Source organism: Puccinia triticina, chromosome 4A (assembly GCF_026914185.1).
Source record: "Puccinia triticina chromosome 4A, complete sequence".
Classification (NCBI taxonomy): Eukaryota; Fungi; Basidiomycota; class Pucciniomycetes; order Pucciniales; family Pucciniaceae; genus Puccinia; species Puccinia triticina.
In genome coordinates this window covers 8,440,914-8,459,103 of record NC_070561.1, presented here as the reverse complement: position 1 = coordinate 8,459,103, position 18,190 = coordinate 8,440,914, and the positions used below count along the sequence as shown (strand labels likewise).

The 18,190-nt window shown below is 49.1% G+C and overlaps 3 protein-coding genes across 3 annotated transcripts; 2 read left to right on the top strand and 1 right to left on the bottom strand.

Moving 5' to 3' along the window:
* Nucleotides 1-1,271: 1,271 nt before the first annotated feature.
* Nucleotides 1,272-5,320, top strand: PtA15_4A881 (uncharacterized protein; the record flags this gene model as incomplete). Its single annotated transcript, XM_053168811.1, has 16 exons — nt 1,272-1,485; nt 1,582-1,667; nt 1,757-2,138; nt 2,218-2,409; nt 2,475-2,538; nt 2,602-2,692; nt 2,763-3,060; nt 3,136-3,256; nt 3,320-3,550; nt 3,635-3,657; nt 3,734-3,914; nt 3,982-4,291; nt 4,356-4,557; nt 4,636-4,759; nt 4,833-4,907; nt 4,978-5,320. The coding sequence occupies 16 exons, from the start codon at nt 1,272-1,274 to the stop codon at nt 5,318-5,320; spliced, it is 2,937 nt and encodes a 978-aa protein (XP_053019983.1).
* A 1,697-nt stretch (nt 5,321-7,017) lies between these two features.
* PtA15_4A880 (uncharacterized protein) lies at nt 7,018-8,230 on the top strand (the record flags this gene model as incomplete). Its single annotated transcript, XM_053168810.1, has 6 exons — nt 7,018-7,033; nt 7,108-7,367; nt 7,439-7,672; nt 7,788-7,811; nt 7,878-7,954; nt 8,050-8,230. 6 exons carry the CDS (start codon nt 7,018-7,020, stop codon nt 8,228-8,230), a joined length of 792 nt encoding a protein of 263 aa, XP_053019982.1.
* A 5,440-nt stretch (nt 8,231-13,670) lies between these two features.
* Nucleotides 13,671-18,059, bottom strand: PtA15_4A879 (uncharacterized protein; the record flags this gene model as incomplete). Its single annotated transcript, XM_053168808.1, has 10 exons — nt 13,671-13,880; nt 14,091-14,169; nt 14,253-15,609; nt 15,689-15,898; nt 15,998-16,219; nt 16,535-17,079; nt 17,146-17,353; nt 17,424-17,708; nt 17,909-18,013; nt 18,041-18,059. 10 exons carry the CDS (start codon nt 18,057-18,059, stop codon nt 13,671-13,673), a joined length of 3,240 nt encoding a protein of 1,079 aa, XP_053019981.1.
* Nucleotides 18,060-18,190: the final 131 nt, after the last annotated feature.

The following is an 18,190-nucleotide window of genomic DNA, read 5'->3' as shown; positions in this document are numbered from 1 at the left end:
AATGAAAACTACAAAATTCAACATAAAGCCTCCAAATATTTTTTCTAGGCAACCTACAATACTGGTCTCTTCAATTATGAAGTCAGATTCAACTGATTCAGCCATATTCAGTACTGTAGCACCATTATATCGCTTTTGACCAAAACAAAGCAATATAATGGTATTATGGTGCTGAAGATGGCTGAATCAATTAAATCTGACTTCATAGTTGATGAGACCAGTACTGTAGGTTTCCTACAAAAAAAATTGGATTCTTTATGTTGAGTTTTGTATTTTTTATTGAATTTACAAATGAGGCTCCAAACTGGGCCTCAAGTTTGAGTACTCAAGTTTTGACTGGCACTAGTCAGTCAGTCATGCTAGTTACCAAGGTTGAGGTGCACCCAAAGCAGTGCCCTGAAGGCGGTTAACATCCTGGCTCATCCTGGTGAGTCCGGTGTTCGCCCATTGAAGTAGTGAGATCAATCTGGCTTGACGAGAAACCTCGAAAACCGCCGGTGCAGGCTCCTTTGCATCGACTCGTCATGAGGTGTTTTTCCAGGAGACAGGCCTCGGGTCTACTAGATCAGAGGCCATGTCAGAAGCAGACAGGTGGTTTGACTACCGACCACTGCTATCTTACAGGCCAGAGGTCTGGAGGCAGGAGCTTGAGCAAGCACTCAAAATCCTCGGCGGCTGTTCTGGAGCAGACGGCCGAGCGGTGGTTGACTTGAATTGGCCGTTTGGCGAAACTCGAGTTGATGGTGTTATGTAGTTGTCGATGCCGGTAAGCTTGTGTATTTATCGGTTCGTTTTCATCCTCTTCCTGGCGAGCTTGAGTATGGTCGTTGATTGATCTCGTCTAGCAGCAGCAGCAGCATCATAGTTTTTCTTGAGTACGTTTTGATCACAACGCCCGGCGAGACTGCAAGCAGATGGATTCCCAATATCCCTCACCTCCAGCTTGCAGGAAACCACAACTTGATCACACTCCAGCTCAGGGGTCTCGAAGAACAGAAAAACAACAACCGAAGCCCAAGCACGGAACGATAACAACAAATGTACGTAGCAAGCACCCCAGCTGAGAGACATCCATGAATCCTTCGCGATTCAAGGACCCAATGACGTGCTCATGAGCTATCACTGACCAAGCAGTCTATCATCTCAAAACCCTCTCCAAGAATAACAACATCAGTGCCACCACCACCACCACCACCACCACCAATTATCTGTTACCATCCATCCCGCTCACCCTACGCATACAACCACTCTAATTATTATCCCTTCTCACCATGCCAACCCATCCTAGGACCTCGATAGCCTCCTCCGGTTCTCGACCTACTCCCCTGGCAATCTCCTTCAACAACAACGAGTCGATCGAACACACCATCAGCTATTCGGCTAACCAAGATGACCTCAGAAGACGATCCAACCAACTAGCTAGACTCGCTCTCAGGGCTGAATCAGCCTCCATCCGCTCATCCACCCTGACTGATCACTCATCCTGCTTCGACGAGGACGACGCGGACTACGAGGATGAAGAAGATGAAGAACTAGAGGACGAGGAAGATCGGTTCGGAAATCGCTCGTCGCCCTACACAGACGGAGACACTCCTCCAAGAATCAATCCCGAGAACATCCAGAATACTCAAGAGATGAATTCATCACAGGTTTTGCAGCAAACTTCAGTCAGTCAACACACACATCCACTCCGTCGCGAACTTTGCGCTTATACAACTTCTTTTTGATCTCGGAAAAATACCTATGTATCTTGTAGTCCACTCAACCCGTCATCAAAATACAACCACCCGATGAACGCAGTCCGTTCTACTTTGGACACTACTATGATACCCAAGCACCAAGCGCAGAGCCCAACAACTTATATGGAACCCTACCCAAACCGATCGCGAATTCTCGCTCGAAACAGTCCCGGCCAATTCTCCGATTCGCACAGGATCTCGTCGGAACATTCCCAGCCGTCATCCTAGGCCTGATGATGAACGTGCTCGATGGCGTCAGTTACGGCCTGATCATGTTTCCGACCGGCGCTGGTATCACCACCTTCGATGGCTTTGGTGGGATCGGAATCAGCATGTTTTTCATGACCTGTATCGTCAGTCAGCTCGTCTATTCACTCGGTGCCTCTGCTTTTCCTGGTGGTCAGTCACGATTTCCTCCTTGCTTTTCTTTTCAGGCATTTATTGATTCATTCCTGATCCTAATCAATCAATTTCTTAGGCAATGGCAGTATGATGATCGAGAGTGTACCGTTTATGCATGTAATTGCCAAGAAAATCATCAAGGGGATTGGACCGGAGCATCCTGAAGAAATCATCGCGACTACGATGGTCTCCTTCGCTATGTCTTCGATCCTCACTGGGGTCGCCTTCTTTGGCCTGGGTGCACTTAAACTTGGAAATCTGATGGGCTGTAAGTTTTTCTTTTTCTTCCCAAGCTTCCTATCCAATCCGCCCCTCAATATGATGGGCTGTCAGTCTTTCCCAGGCATATCTTGGTCGGCTGCATAGGCTCTGTAGGCGCGTTCTTAATGGTGACAGGGTGGGTGATCCAGTTTTCCCCCCACACATTAAAAAGCTGAAAATACGACTATCTGGCCTCCAGTATTGCGGTTACCGGACATCTGGATGACGGCTTTTCATTTTCTGGCAGCACACTCCACCACCTCATTCGAGCCAATATTCTTCCTTTATGGGTGGGTCATTTTGTTTCCTTACGCCGTCACATGAAACTGACAGCAAAACTCACGATGACTCTATATATAGCTTGTTCCGCTCGGTTTGGCCGTCGCCTTGCGCGTCCTAACCTCGTTTTTCAACCAGCCATTCGTAGTGCCCACTTACTTTTTGACTATCCCATTTCTGTTCTATGGTATCACTACTATGGCCGGTATCCACCTTGGCACCCTGCGCTCTACCGGATGGGTGTTTGACATCAATCTCTCAGAAAACACTAGCCCCTTTGCCTTTTACTCCCTCTTCAAATTTCACGCTGTCGATTGGAAAGTCTTGAAGACCACGCTCATGGAGCAAGTAGCTATGGTGATATTTGGACTTCTACACGGTACGAAACTATTCGTGATAATTATTTCTATTAATTGGTCTCTCAATAATTCATTTGGATTCGTTGGACCCACAGTGCCCTTGAACGTTCCCGCATTGGCGTTATCATTGGGCAAGGACGACGTTGACATCAATAAGGAATTGATCGCACACGGGATCTCAAATACTCTTGCTGGATTGACAGGCACTGTTTCCAAGTAAGTTTGCAGTCCCGATCTCATAAAATTCATGTATGATCCACTTACCCACTATAAATGTAGCTATTTATGTTATGTCAACTCTGTACTCTTTGCACGAGTTGGGGGAGATTCACGTCTGGCAGGCGCAGTATTGGCGATAGTGATGATGGGTGTTTTCGCCGTTGGGCCAGGTGTAATCGCTTACCTCCCTATATGTGTAGTCGGTGCATTGATTTATGTACTCGGTATCGACCTCCTCAAAGAGGCTGTGTGGGATACTTGGGGCAAGGTTAGCTGGGTCGAGTATGGCACGTCAGTTAGCACTTTGTGATTCTTCTCTCCTCAGTTCGACTTCTCATCGCTGAATTTCCCTCAAAACGCTTTTTGACATGTCAGAATCTGGGCTATCATCATTGCTGGTTTGTATATTTTCTTGACCAGAAAACCGTTTCAAAGTGTAACGCATGCTAACTTATCATTTTCGAACTTCATTAGCAACGTGGCATGATTTTGTAGTGGGACTCATTGTCGGTGTTCTTCTAGCTTGCATGTCTTTTGTGGTGACATCATCCCAGCACAAACCAATTCGAAGTGTTATGGATGGTTGCACTGCCCGATCTACCGTCCGGAGGCATCCGACTCAACATGCGTTCTTGAAACGAGTGGGCATGAAAACGTAAGCATTGAATCTATCTCGGCGTTTTGTGCGATTTTGATACACAAGTTGAACATTCCCAAACTAGTCGGGTCATCAAATTACAGGGTCATTTGTTCTTTGGCACCATTTCGGCCTGCGAACAACTAATCAAGAGTATCCTACAAAGTGCCGACAAGCAATCAATCCAGTTCTTGGTTGTTGATTTCAGTTCCACAGCGTCAATCGACTTCAGCGCAGTCGAAGCCTTTTTAAGAATCCATCGACTGTTATTGTCAAAATCCATCGTATTCGTTATTTGCGGAACCGCAAATCAAGTTTCGAAAGCTTTGAGAAGTGTTGGCTTATGGAGCAGGGACTCGATAGAAGTGTTTGAGCATCTAAACCAAGCCTTAGAAGTGGGTTTCTTATCTTCCAACGACATCATTTACAACTATATTTACTCTCTCAATTTTTTCGCAGCATTGTGAGAATGTGTACTTGAGAAATCTATACTTCCGTGGAGAATCCGATCATCCACGAACAGCTCTAGCCAATTCGCAGTACGGTTTGGTGGTTCCACGGGGATCTAGCCCAGAAGTAGCATCCCCCAGCCCTAGCCCACGCCGATCTTTTAGGGCTTCAGCATCGGCTCGAAAAAAAGCTACTCCCAACAATGAAGCACGTAAGACCGGAGCTCATATTCATTTTGAATTGAAAATGCCTGAATCCCACACTTATGCCCACCTTTCTTGCACTTAAGGTTCTCTTGCGGATATGGATACGGATGCATTCAACATGGCCCGGAGTATTCTGCAGCCTCTCCCCTTGCTCTTGCAGACTTTCAGGCCTTTTTTACCAGATGAGAATGAATCATTTTGGCTTCAGTTAGTTTCCTGAAGCAAAGTTTCTCAATCGAAAGGAGGATGAAATACTCACTTTTTGCATCCATATGTTCAGGATTGCACCGTACTTTCAGCGAGTAGAGTTCAAGCGTGAACTGCCCATTTGGAGGATTGGTACTAAGGCCGACTGGTGAGTGTCACGGCGTTCAATTTTTTATGTGAATTTTTCAAAGGATAGAAAATCTGACACTTTTTAATAGCTTTTATCTAATACAGAGTGGGATCTTGAAGGCGTCTTATGCATGGCCCACCCTATTACCTTTGAAGAACGACGCATCAATGACCACCCAATCACTTGGACGGAAAACCCAAATTGAAGAAAGTATGCTACCTGGCACTGTAGCGGGAGACCACACCTTCCTAGCCCAGCTAGATCGTAATACGAACGTGACGGCGGAGACGGATGCGATATTGTGGAAGATGGACCGCGCATCGTGGGCGAAAATCGATATCCATTCGCGAGAAATCATCGGTATAGGATTGTTGAAAATGGCTGCTGTCGAAGAGGAAGTATTAATCGGACATCTGTTTACTCGGTTTTAAATACACATTTGTAACATCGTTTTTTTGGGCGTCAAGCTTTCTTGGTCTTGCTTCTCTTCCACGAGCAAAATCTGTCCACATGTGTTTTGGTAGTTCATCTCCACAAAAAAATTGTAGCCTCGTTATTTTCTATTAATATTTCTCCTTTTTTTGAATACTTTTTTTCTCTTCCAAACCAACCATGCAGTTATCTGTTAATCCGCATTCATCACTACATTTGAAGCTTGCTACCTGAAACATTTTTACAGACGGGGGTTTGCTTTATTCAAGCTGTGCAGTTTTATTCTCCAACTTAGCCTTTTTTACTCAAATCAATCAAGGGTTGATGATGGCCACGTTTGTAAAAACATACAATTTTTTGTTTGTATGCATAAACATGTTGCTGGGTCTTTTTGGATACGTTCAGTGATAATCATTATAACGGAAGAGTATGTAACAGAATGACCCCAAGGGACCAGGAATGCTTTAACCCTATGTGCAGTGCTCCTTAGCTTCGCATCACCGGCGGGCAGATTTGCTGATTCCTTCGTGATCACAAATCCCAGCGGGAGATGATTGCCAAACAAAATTGTTGCACGTATACAGACAAAAATGTCTTCAAACACCGATGCGGTCGCTACGGTAGATCCATTATATCCAGCATACATATCAATGTAGGGTGATAATTGTGTCACTTCCGAGAGGTGATAATAATTGTATCACTTCCGGTAAATACATCAGCTTCCCGGGACCGGCCTAGTTGTGGTCGCTTGATTGAAACCGCAATGTCGTCACATATCTGCACTCCATCACAGGTGCATCACCCTCATGGACGCAAGAGAAAATGTATCGGGCTGGAGCGATGGCGCTGAAACAACGGTGCTTCACCGTCTCAGATGCCTTCCTGAGCGTCACGTTCGACACCGGTGACACCCGAATCCATCCGGAACCGCGCTTGATTTTTTGACCAGCACTTGGGAACCCTTGCGGTCCGGCCTGACTTGATTTCTACTGCCCTGAAATACTCTATAATTTTCCTCAGACAAATTTATAAAACCATTAGACACTCGTTAGTCCCTACACTCGTTAATCCCACGTTCTGGACGGCGCCCACCCTCTGAATTCAGAGAGGCTTGATTAGGTCTGAACCCAACGCAACATCATCAACCAAAATGCCTTCGCGAGCAGATACCATGTTCAAACATGGGAAACGATTGTCCGTTAGGACTTATCTCATTCCCGGAATGTGCGTCTTCCTCAGCTGGACAGCTGCATTTCATCACCCTCCAAGTCAAATTCAGCTGCAATCCACCTGTGATCCATTGCCTTTCACCCAAGAAACATGGCAAAACTTAAAGTTAGACACGTATATCTCGGAATACCCCGGTGGTCGTAATCTAACAGTAAATGTTAGTTACTCCTCTGATTAATTTGTTCAAAGAGAATCGGACACGCATGCTCATTAAATTCTGAGTCGTAATATAACAGGAGTATGCCGCCAACGTAGGCGCCAAAAATTTTCATTGTGGGGTATCGGAATGGTGCAATGCAGGCCAGGTAAGAAACCATGTTATAGTAATAAAAACTTGAGTTCTTACCCAGACTACCTTTTGCCTTAGATGTGCCATCCAGTCAGAGGTTTGGATTGGTACGTGTTGTTTGCGATTCAGGAGTGGACAGAGAGAGTGAACAACCTATATGCGGCGATTGGTTTTACCATGTCTCTAGTCCAAGGTAAGCTCCACATAAATCTTGAAATCTTAAACCGAATCCTGACCAGACACTCATCTCAAACTTGATCATCTCAGCCAACCTCCTAAGCATAGTATCGGCGTTGTTCCCCCAGCCAGACAACCTCCGTATCTTTTCGCAAAAAACTCATTTCGCCATGGGCGCCGCACTTGCAAGCTTGGTAGCCACCATCCTACCTTTAGTGGTGACTTTAGTTGGAGAGATTACAATCGTTGGAACTTGGATTGCGGGACTAGTCTTGATTCCAGCCACAATTGTTAATGTGGTTTCCCTCACTACACGATACAAGGATGTTCCAAAGGATGCTTTTGGTTTAGTGAGTTTGCACTCAAGAACTGCCTTGATCCATATAGCCTTGTGACTTCTAACAATCCTTACTGCATTCAGGGCTCCGAAGTGAATTATCAAATGACCAACTACCAGCAACAAGTACAGGAGGCTCTCAGAAATCAAACTCATTCTCAGCTTAACACCAGCATCAGTTCACCTGAGGGCATGGCTGGAGCTCTATTGGGAGGGTCTTATCTGGACCCCAGTCAATTCCGTAGTGTTGAGCAAATTGAAAATGAACTACGAAACATTACCGTGAGAGCTTCAGTAGCTCACATTCTAAAATCTATGGTGAGTACAACGACGTGTGGAATTCGCACTTACTTGAAACACAAGCCTTGATATTTTGATGATGATTTTAACAATCACCTTGAGCTAACACATTCTTCCAATGTTGCTCCCGTAGAATGCGTTTGTGACAATTGGAAGTGTGAGATATGATTTGTCTCTCATTCAATGCATATTCCCTTTTCTAATGGGTTGATAATCTTCGTAGGACCCTTGCAATGGTGGCGGAAAGAACGGGGCCTGGTTGGGTGATAATGTTTTGTCTTACTGTAACTCAAACGGCACGTAAGCAAATAGTTTTTCAATGGTCACACCCACTAACCTACTTGGACATGCTGCAATTCAAACTAAGTTTGCAAAAAATGATTATCCTTGCATAGAATGTTCAATATTGTCACAGTCTCTCCACGGAAATCTAAAGTCAAGAACCACATCCCAAATGCTGGCAATCTATCGAGCAAATTTGGAATCACCACCGAGTATTTGACATCTTCCGCGATTGAATGTCAAAAGACGCGGAAAGATGTAGGGACCACACATGCCAACAGCACCTTGAAGTAAGACTGATTTCCCCAAACCCATAGCCTACCCTTTGATAAAAATTTCAAGATGGGCTTATTCCAAACAAAGAGTCTATATTTGTTCTTGAACTAAATCACATGATTTCATTACCATTTGTGCCTTGTTTTGTGGAAACTACAGCGCGGTTGAAAACAATAGCGCACAAAAGTGTATCATTGACTTGCCCGTTTGCGACTGTAGAAGCGCGGAGTTCAAGAAGAGAAAAAAACATGTCGGGACTGCCAAGGCATGCCGAGAAGCTGGGGTACCTATTTGATGCCGATTTTGTGAGATGATCGTTATCCTGGCGGCAAATTGTCTCAGCTAGGCAACCGTCCTTGAATTTTCCTTGACATATGTATATTGGTCAAGGGATTTTTTACCTCGAGAAAAACATAGCCAGCTTGCTTGGCATATATTCTGGAAAAGAATTTAACCTTTGTTTTACGTTGGAATCATAGAAGTAGAGTTTGCCTTTCTGGTCCTTCATTTGGTAGCTTTGAAACCCTTTTTTTTTTTCTCGTGATAAAGTAACATCCTTTTTGATATCTCTTAACTTACTTGCAACATATCAACACCACACAAAAAAAATGTCTTTCTTGTCCTCTCATGCTTAAGCTCTTGGAACCAGTTCTGCTGGCTTATTATGTATGAAACGTACATCGTTTTCCCAAATTACAACAAATATCATTTTTTGGCTCAAATTTGTCACCGATCACGTGTCAGACAAATTTTGGGATGGCACAAATTGCCAGCAGCAAGCAGGCACAGCAAGGCAGAATGACTACTCGTGCTATTTGGGACCCTCGCAAATGCTACCTCCAAATATATTGGACCCCAAACGTCTAGTTTTTCGAAGAGAAATGTAGAGTTCGGGGCTTTCGACTGTTTCTCATGGGGGGCTCGCAGATCTCGACGGGAAGTCCTCCACTGCACCCTTGATTCATGGCTACAATTGCTGGAACCACCGGCAACATATTCTCAATTTGTGATCCCAGACTCCAGAAAGAATATCCGCATGATCAGGCTACCACGGTTGGTATGGCCGTCGCGTCGAACTGAGATTGATCATCGAGCGACCTATAACGAGTCGACGACTGCAGCGCTCCGGGCTGTGCGCTTATTAGTGTGACTGACCAGGACTGACCCTGCTCCGGCCGGTTCTCTATGTATCTTGCTCATTTTCTGTCATGAGTAATTGATGTATATTCACATAAACACATGCTCAAGGCCCGATACATATCCTCGGCTATAGATATTTCCCTGAATATGCGGTGATACGAAAACTATGTATCCAGTTTTCGGAGGTTGTCGGCTGTTTTAACTTTCGCGCTTCCGGTGATCTGTTTTTCTTTTGTCTCGAGCACTGCGTTGATCTATTAGAAGGAGAGGTGTCGTGGATCTGACTCATAGCACACAACTCCTGTCCCCGTTACATCTTGCCGTCCGTGATCCAGCTCGAAACTTGGGCAAGTTTTTCTTCATACATGACAATCACCTTCATTCTGCAGGAGCCCAAGGAGGCAAATTGACTTTATGCCCCTTGGTCTGCTACAGAAATATCTAGATGAGAACAAACCATGGACGAGATCGGACTATTTTCCCATTTGGTTCCGCTGGCGATTCAGGCCAGCTTGGTCAATCTAATCTGGACTCAACGTGATTATCTGGAGAAACCTCTGATTCGATGGACCAGGATCGCTCTATTGCCTATCACCCTCGGATTGGTGTTCTCTAACTTCGTCAGACTGAAGCATGATTCCCAATTGCGACCGCACATCAAAATCAACATCGGATGTGGGTTTGCTTCTCAAGCAATCAAGTCTATCTTGTTCGCCTTCAATCAACCGGCCTCATTGAGTTCAGTCAAGACAAAAAATACATCTGCGCCTCACCCTCCGTCATTCATTTCGACCCTCCCCAACATTGTATCGCTCATGTTAACGTGAGTAACCAAATGTTAAGCACAAATATTTTTTGAAGAAAAAAAACGCGAGTAAGCTAGACTATGACGGCTTAACTTTGACTGTCCCCATCCATCTGTTTATTTCGACAATTACCCAAAACCCACATGTCCAACCAGCTCAAGCTCCGATCCGTCAAAACAAATGAAATTCGGATCAGGTCCTAATCACAGCATCCACTCCGACGTACTGTTTTTGTTGAGAACATTCAGGCGCTTGTTTCTTCATCACGTCTGTGGTGTCATTGCATTGATGTGTTGGAAGAGTGTAGACGATTCAGCTCTGAGAGACCCGCCAGGATCGAATATCGAGGCATACAAGCGAGAGATTATAACGACGTTTTGTTGTGGAATCATTATCTCAATGGGCCTAGATCTTTCAGGGTGTCTGCTTAGGCTATTGATGTTTACAGTCAAAATCATCAATAGATTCTTCTTGGCGTTCTTGTCATCACCTTCCAAAGGTCGGGTACTTCTACGAAAACTCGATCAGATTGATCTAGAGGAAACGTTCCCTTTTTTATTCCCAAACACCCCGCTGGTGGCTTCAAGTATCGCCGATTTCTGGAGCAGACATTGGCATAGTATGATCAGAGATCTCGTTCTTGAAGCCGGTACTACTCCGATTGTCTCCTTCTTGGTCTGGGCTTCGGGGACGCGCAAGCTTCATCCCAAAGCGCTCAGACTGGCTGGGGTTCTTGCTGCTTTCACAATCTCAGGGCTGGTTCACGAAGCAGGTAAGTCATGTTAAGTTGGGAGAAGCTTAGTTAAAATGCAAAGATCTGATCCACTTTGAATGAACATCCTTCATTTATTAAATATAATGAACATCCTTCATTTATCAAATATGCTTTCTCCCAGGAGTGTGGGCAGCTGGTCCGAACGACCCAACTCTAAAAACTACTATATTTTTCGTGTCTCAAGGAATCGGTATATGTCTAGAAAATGTGTTTAAAACAGCTTTTGGCCGAAAGGTGGATGGTCTTTTTGGAAGGATATGGACGTTCTCGTGGTTGATTTATTTCGGCTTACCAATGCTGAAGATTTGGTATGTTTCTCTTACCCCACCTCCATATGCTCAAGGTACTCACTAACATAACAATTTTGTTTTTCATGGGGCTATGGGTGGCTTAGGTTGAAGGCCACATCATTTGACCAAACTGAATTATTTCAGAAAGTAAATGAAATTGGCATGTCAAGAATGCTTGCAACACCCATGATTGTACCTTGGTTATTCATTTCCACTTGAAACAATTTTTCAACACATTCTTCCCTGGGTCTTCTACCTGCTTTGTTTCTTTGCTTTCAGAATGAGGCTTTTTTTGTATAATTATACAAATTGACTTGTTGGCTGGTGGAGACCTGGGTCCTTAACACAATCAAAGTACATACTTCCATCAGATATGATGCGTGAGCCCCCTCCTGAGGTGTCACACATAAATCACAAGACACAGAGCGGGACCCATATAGTCTTGGCTCCTTCTCACCTACCTAGCTCTGCAGAGATACTGATCTCTCAAAGGTAGGTATGTCATTATCTCTTTTCTCATTCTCTTCCTCCTTTCCTTAAGTCATAGATGAGAGATACTGATCTCTCAAAGCTAGTTCTTCCCCCATCCTTGAAATACATAAAGTTGGGCACTGGAAATACTCAAGACGAGATCTCTGTGCCACCCTTAGCGCCTTCAGCAAAGAGTTCAAACAGAACTCTTACATGATGTATCTGCTTGGTACATTGTGCAGAATATGTCTTATGCATGTTGACAATTGATTTTATTTTTGGGTAATGATTTTTTTTTCAGAGTGGCTCCGCATAGGTCTACTGCTGATGATTCAACTGCTGAAAAATAGTCCCCTTTACACGGGCCAGACCACATAATACATCTTGGATTGAGATGTGAATTGCCCCATATTGCAAATTTATCAATTTTGACTGGAGGCTTATATATAAAGCTGTCCTCTCCAAGTATCAGCTTGTTCCCAGTGGGTTTCTGTGCATGTGAAGACAAATCCCATAATCATGCTTTGCAGTGTCCATTTGAGTTGGACAAATCCAAAAAAAAAAAAAACAGGGGATCAATATTCATCAAATAAATCATAAAGAATTGGGCAGACGGCTCCCAAATGTCCGCCAAATTTGGCCAACAACTCCCAAAAAAAAGGGGCCTGGTAGACCTTGGGGATCTGGTTGAGAAGTGGTCCCAGTAACGTAAACCAATGTTGGGAGTCATTTTCTCAAAAACGGTAGTCATTTTTCCAAGCCTATTTTTTATTTTTGTCTTCTCACTCCTTCATTTGGGTGTTCAAAGTTGATTTATCATGCATAAATCATAAAATCATAAAATCATAAAACCTTCTTTGCAGGGGATCTTATGATTACGTAATCCTACTGAAAAAGATGCATGAATTTATGATTTAAGCATCCCTAAACCCACTTTGACCCCCCTACATAAGTGTCATGTGTGCTGCAGTATCTTTTAGAAAGTCATCTACCAGGGCACAAGGAACCAGTTTCACTTTTTGGAGAAACTGGAACCGGATACACCATATGTAGCCAACTGGCTACGCTGGGACAGCTCCAGAGCACCCATGTATCTTCTCCCAGACTGCTGTGCAAAGGAAGTTGGTTTGCCTGTTGAAGCAGCCCATTTTGTGGATGTACTCAGGTTGATTACTCCAACACTCATCTTCACTTTTGAAGAAAAAGAGCCAACTTGATCAAGTCTGAGTGGTTGCTCAATTGTGCCAGAGCAACATTGGAGGACTTGCTGTGCAATCTGGCACCCCCATAGATGTCGGTTTAGACCCTAGATTTTCGCAGAGAAAGCTGGCTTTTTGGGCTGTAGATCACTTCTGGGAAGTCATCCAAATTTATTGAGATGGAGTTAAACACGGTTTGGTGGCTCCCTCTAAATCAAGCCATTTGGGCGAATTTCGCCGCCCCGCGGCTTGCCGCTCTCCGCCACCACGACGCCCGGCTGCGGGACCATATCAACCCCACACCGGCGTTAATCTAGCTTAACTAAGCCTCTCGAACGGAGGGTCCGGGGGACCCCGCCCGGAGGGCTCTCTTCGCGGCCAGCCAAAGCGACTCCCACCAGGCGGGACTTGTGTCAAGTTAGGGCGTTAATGGGGCCACACAAATGAAAAGGCCAACCCCCAAAATCAACACAGGCACAGGGTCCCAGGACTCTACAATCAACAGACCTGTACGCATCTTCATGCAACAAACAACAACAACAACAACAACAACAGAGGGGAAGGATATATAGCTACACGCGGTAACAGGCCGCTTGGGGTACCTGGGTCAGAGAGCATCTGCAGCCGGGGCCACGGCCGCTGGCGCATCTTACTTTGATCACCAAGGGCTGTGGAAAAAGATGAAGAGGAGCGAGCGGGCACTCTCCAAGACACGCCCGGAGGCTCAGCCCAGGCCTGAAGCCCGTCCCCCCAACAAAAGGGGGGGGGGGGGCAATTTCAAGCAGACGGCGCCAGACCTTGGCGGCGATAGCAGATAACGACGTCCCCGGGCTGGGCCCACACCCACTGCTTAACGACGCCGAGAGACAGCGTACGGGGGAGGTCTTGGCCGTTACACGAGAGCACGATGAGCGATTCGTCGACGGCGGGCAGGCGGGGGTTCGGGCCCGAAGTCGAGGTGGGCGTGAGTGTGCCCTGTTCGCTCCCCTTGTGATGGTGTCGATGATGATGATGATGATGGTGTTGGCTCGGGGAAGAAGAGCCCGCGGAGCCAGTGGACTTCGAGCCCGGCTTATGACTCTTCGGGCCCTCGCTCCTCGGCCCATCGCTTCGCGGCTTCGAGCATGACGACGACGAGGGCGACGACGAGCTCGGCGCCGGGTGCTGCTGGTTCTCCTCCGCCTTCGTAGGCCCGACCGCCGGGTCCAGCTTCTGGGCCACATACGCCGCCACTTTCTTCATCCGCAACACGCGCGACGCCGTCAATCGTGCGTTCCTAGCCACACCATCTCCCACCCTCAGTCGTCTTGTACACACACCCCTTGCTCGCACAGGAGAGTTCTTCTTTTCTGGACTTACCCGTTGGGAAGCTCTGGGAGGCCGGCAGCCTCTCGCCCGCCCTCGGGCTGCAACACGAACGTCACCTTGACCGTCGTCGTCGTCGTCGTCGTTGATGCGCCGCCTTCCTTGTTCGAGATCCGGTTAGCGAGCAGGAAGCCGAGGATCCATCCGGGGAGGACGTCCATGAGGACCTCTGCATCGAGCTCGGTAGTCGCGACGAGGCCGCGATACGCGACCTCCCAGCCGCCCGACTGGGGCTCTTCCTCAGAGACCAGGATCGTCGTGTCTGGCGGGAGCATCAACGCGGGCGCATCGAGCGGGCCACAGGGCTCGAAGGGCTGGGCGAGGACGGCTTGGACGACGAGGGCCTGCTGGGCCTTGGCCTTCTCGAGCATCAACAAGCGCTGCCCATCTAGCTCGGCCTGGTCCCCATCTTCGCGGTAGGGGATCGGGTTGGAGATCACCGGAGGCGCGGCGGGGTCTGAGCTCCCGCGCCGTTTCTGCCCGCGTCCAAGGGACCTGAACCTGCTGAAGATGTTGGCCGAGTTGGGCGGCGGCGGGGCGGCCGCGCTGGACGTCGTCGAGCTCCAACTGGCCGCAGGACTCTCCGTCATCGGCGTCTTGTCGTCGCGTGGAAGGCCGTCTTGGGTGGTAGTCACCGGTACTGGCGAGGCCCGTCGGGGCGAGGGCAGCGGATAGACCGAGGAGGTGTACGAGCTACTCGCGTCCGTGCTCGAGTCCAGGCCTCCGCCTCCGCCTCCGCCACCAGCACCACCGCCACCACCGGGCGTGAGCGCTTCCGAGCCCAGCTGCTCTTCATCAGCCTCCATCAGACGTGGGAGCGAGAAGTAATCAGCCGAGTGGTCGGCGGCCTGTTGGTTCTTCGGCCCCGTGAGAGTCTTGAGGTCGGGGAGAATGGCCGGCGTGAGGGCGGGGGTGGCGAGGGCGATGGTCATCCCAGGCGTGTGCGGAACAAACGGCCTCCCGGGGAGATATATCTTCTTGTTCTGCTGCTGCTCGTCAGATTCGGCTGTCTGTCCTGGGTTGGCAGCGTCAGTGGCGGCCGACGGGGTAGTGGGGTTTTCGTTGCGGAGACGAAGCTGAACATGATGGTTGATGAAGCCGTCGAACAAGTTCCTCAGCACCCATCTACCCAAGCAGAGCCGATGGTCCTCCTTCATCAGCTCGAGCACCTCCTCGGCCAGCCCGGCCTCGTCGGCATACACCTCGCCGTCGAAGCATCGCTGCTCGTCCAGATGGACCGTCAGAAGTCCGGTCTGCGTCTCCACTGTGCACCAGGTGCCGATCGTCGCTTGGCCCTCAATCCGCTCCTTGACCAGTTTCAAGAGCTCGCTAGGCGTGTAGTTGGAACCAGCTATCACAAGATCTTCTGGTCAGTATAAAAGGAGTAAGCGCGTTTTTTTTTTTTTTTTGTGAGCAGGGTAGACGCTTACAGGAGCCCGCGGAGGACCCGTGGTCGAGTTCGCGTTCCAGCTCGTCAGGGTCGAAGATGCCCTGACAGGTACAGCTGATGATGTCCCAGAGGGCGATCCGACCACTGGTATCGATCGTCAGAGCATGTCGACAGTCGTTGAGCAGCTCGCTCTTAATCAGGCCCGAGCAGCCCAGGATGAGGTCGACAGGCGAGCTCCGCAGAGGGATAGCTTCAGCCGCAGAGTCCCTCGTGGTGTAGAGCCTCCACGCGGGGGTGGCGGTGATGGATGGGCGGGGGTGGGGGTTGATGAGGGTTGGAGTGTGCAGACTAGCGTCGATGGTGAGGGGCGAATGGAGCTTGACAGGCTCGAGGCCAGGGTGGGTAGGCGGGCGTAGACTGAGGCTGGACATGGTCGAGTGGATGTGATGATGGCTGGGGCGCCTGGGGATGCTGGCGTCGGATTTGGGGGAGTGGATCGTGATCGATTCGGGGTCCTGGTGGTCCGCGTTCGGGAGCAGATGGTCGAACTGGGAGAAGAGCGGGACGAGGGCTTCGAGCGGGATGCCGTCGAGGTGGATCGGGGATGAGAGATTGGGGCTGGGTTGGATGATGGGTGTGTCGAAATTGAATGAGACTGATTGAGGGGATCGTAGAGGGAGTGATTTTGAGTTGGTTGTTGTTGCTGCTGATGTTGTTGCTGCTGTTGCTGTTGTTCCAGTTGCTGTTGTTGCTGCTGTTGTTGTTCCAGTTGCTGCTGCTGCTGCTGTTGCTGCTGTTGTTGTTGTTGTTCCAGTTGCTGCCGCTGTTCCAGTTGTTGCTTCTTCAGTTCCAGTGTCAGTTTGTGATAGGTTGGAGGCCCGCTGGCGGCGCTGGATGCGGGTGGGGATGTCCGCCCAGCGCTCGATGGACGAGCTAGCGGATGCGGTCCAGACAAAGTTGTCGAAGGCGAGGATGCTGTTGATGCCCTGCTGGTGGTGGCTCCTACTCTGGCGGGCGTGTGCGAGGACGATGCACTGGCCGTCGCGGAAGTCGTCTGAGCCTTCGAGGTCGAGCTTGCAGAGCCAGCCGGCGCGGTCGGCGGAGTAGAAGATCTCGAGGGCAGGGTGCTGGCTGTGGAGGGCCCAGACGGAGGTGGAGTGGTGTGCGAAGGTGTGGAGGCAGCGCTGCTGGCTGCGCAGGTCCCACATCTTGACGGTGGCGTCGCTGGAGGCCGAGAGCAGGCGTGTGGCGTCGTCTGCGAGGAGGATGGCGCGGACGTTGTCGGTGTGGCCGACGAGCTTGGCGAGCTGTGTGGCCAGCCTGGGGTCGTAGAGGGCGATGGCCTGGGCGGGGGATCCGGCGGCGAGCAGCTGTCCGGCGGGGGTGGTGGCGAGTGAGTAGATGGAGGTGCCGACGAGGTTCTCTGAGAATCTGACTGTGTGTGTGTGTGTGTGTGTGTGTTAGAGAGTGGGTTTTGAATGGATGATTGAGATAGACTCGCCCAGTGGGTTCGGTCTGGCTTCGTTGGTGTCCCAGAGCAGGATGGTTCGGTCGAGGCCTGCGCTGGCGACCCAGGCAGCTTTAGGGCTGTGTGCGAGACACTTGACGTAGTCGAGGTGTGTTCCGATGGTTGCTGGGCAGAGTGCGTGCTGGGGTGAGTGTGGGTTCCATGCCTTGATGGTGCGGTCGGATGAGGCCGAGATGACTGTTGGGGAGTAGTGTGTTAGTTTGTTTTGTTTTGTTTTGTTTTGTTTTTGTTTTTGTGATGGACTGACTGGTTTGGTTTTGGTTGCATAGGATGAGGTCGTTTATCCAGTGGGTGTGTGGTTGGATGGCTTGCCTGAAGCTGGCTTGTTTGTGCTGGTTGAGTTCCCATGCGCTGATCAGCCCGTCTCTGCCCGCTGCGTAGAGTATTCCCTGGGGGTTGAGTGGGTTTCTGATGGGTGTTGTGTGGTCGATGGCGAGTGTGGTGATGGGGAGTGCGTGGGTGGGGTGTTTTGGTTGGGTTGTGTGGTGGTGTGTTGTTGTTTTGGTGAATGCTGGTTTCTGGTGGAATGTTGCTGTTGTTGTTGATGGTGGGGGTAGGCTGAGGAGTGTGGTGGTGGTGGTGGTGGTGGTGGTGGTGGTGGTGTTGTTTGGGATGATGTAGCTGAGTCGTCGTGTCCGTTTCCTGTCGCTGGTGGTGGTCATTGTGTTGGTTGGGTTGGGTTGGGTTGGGTTGGGTTGGGTTGGATGGTTGGCTGCTGGTCTGATGATCGACTGAAGCTCGGCGTAGGGTCCCCGGCCTCCCCGGGGATACCCCCGCGGGCACAGGGCTTCTCCGCCTGGAACCGTGCCCGGCCTGCTCCCAGTCCGCCGGATGCTCCTGCGAAGAATCAGCACGATGGCCGACGAGATATCGAAAAGCGCATGTAAGCACACCACCCCCTCTAAGCTGACTGGCAACAAACACACTGAAGCCGGCTGGACAGTGAAGCGCGCGGCAAAGGAGGCCCAGCGAGCAGCACTCAAAGCAGCCAAGGGGACCCCCAAACCACCACCA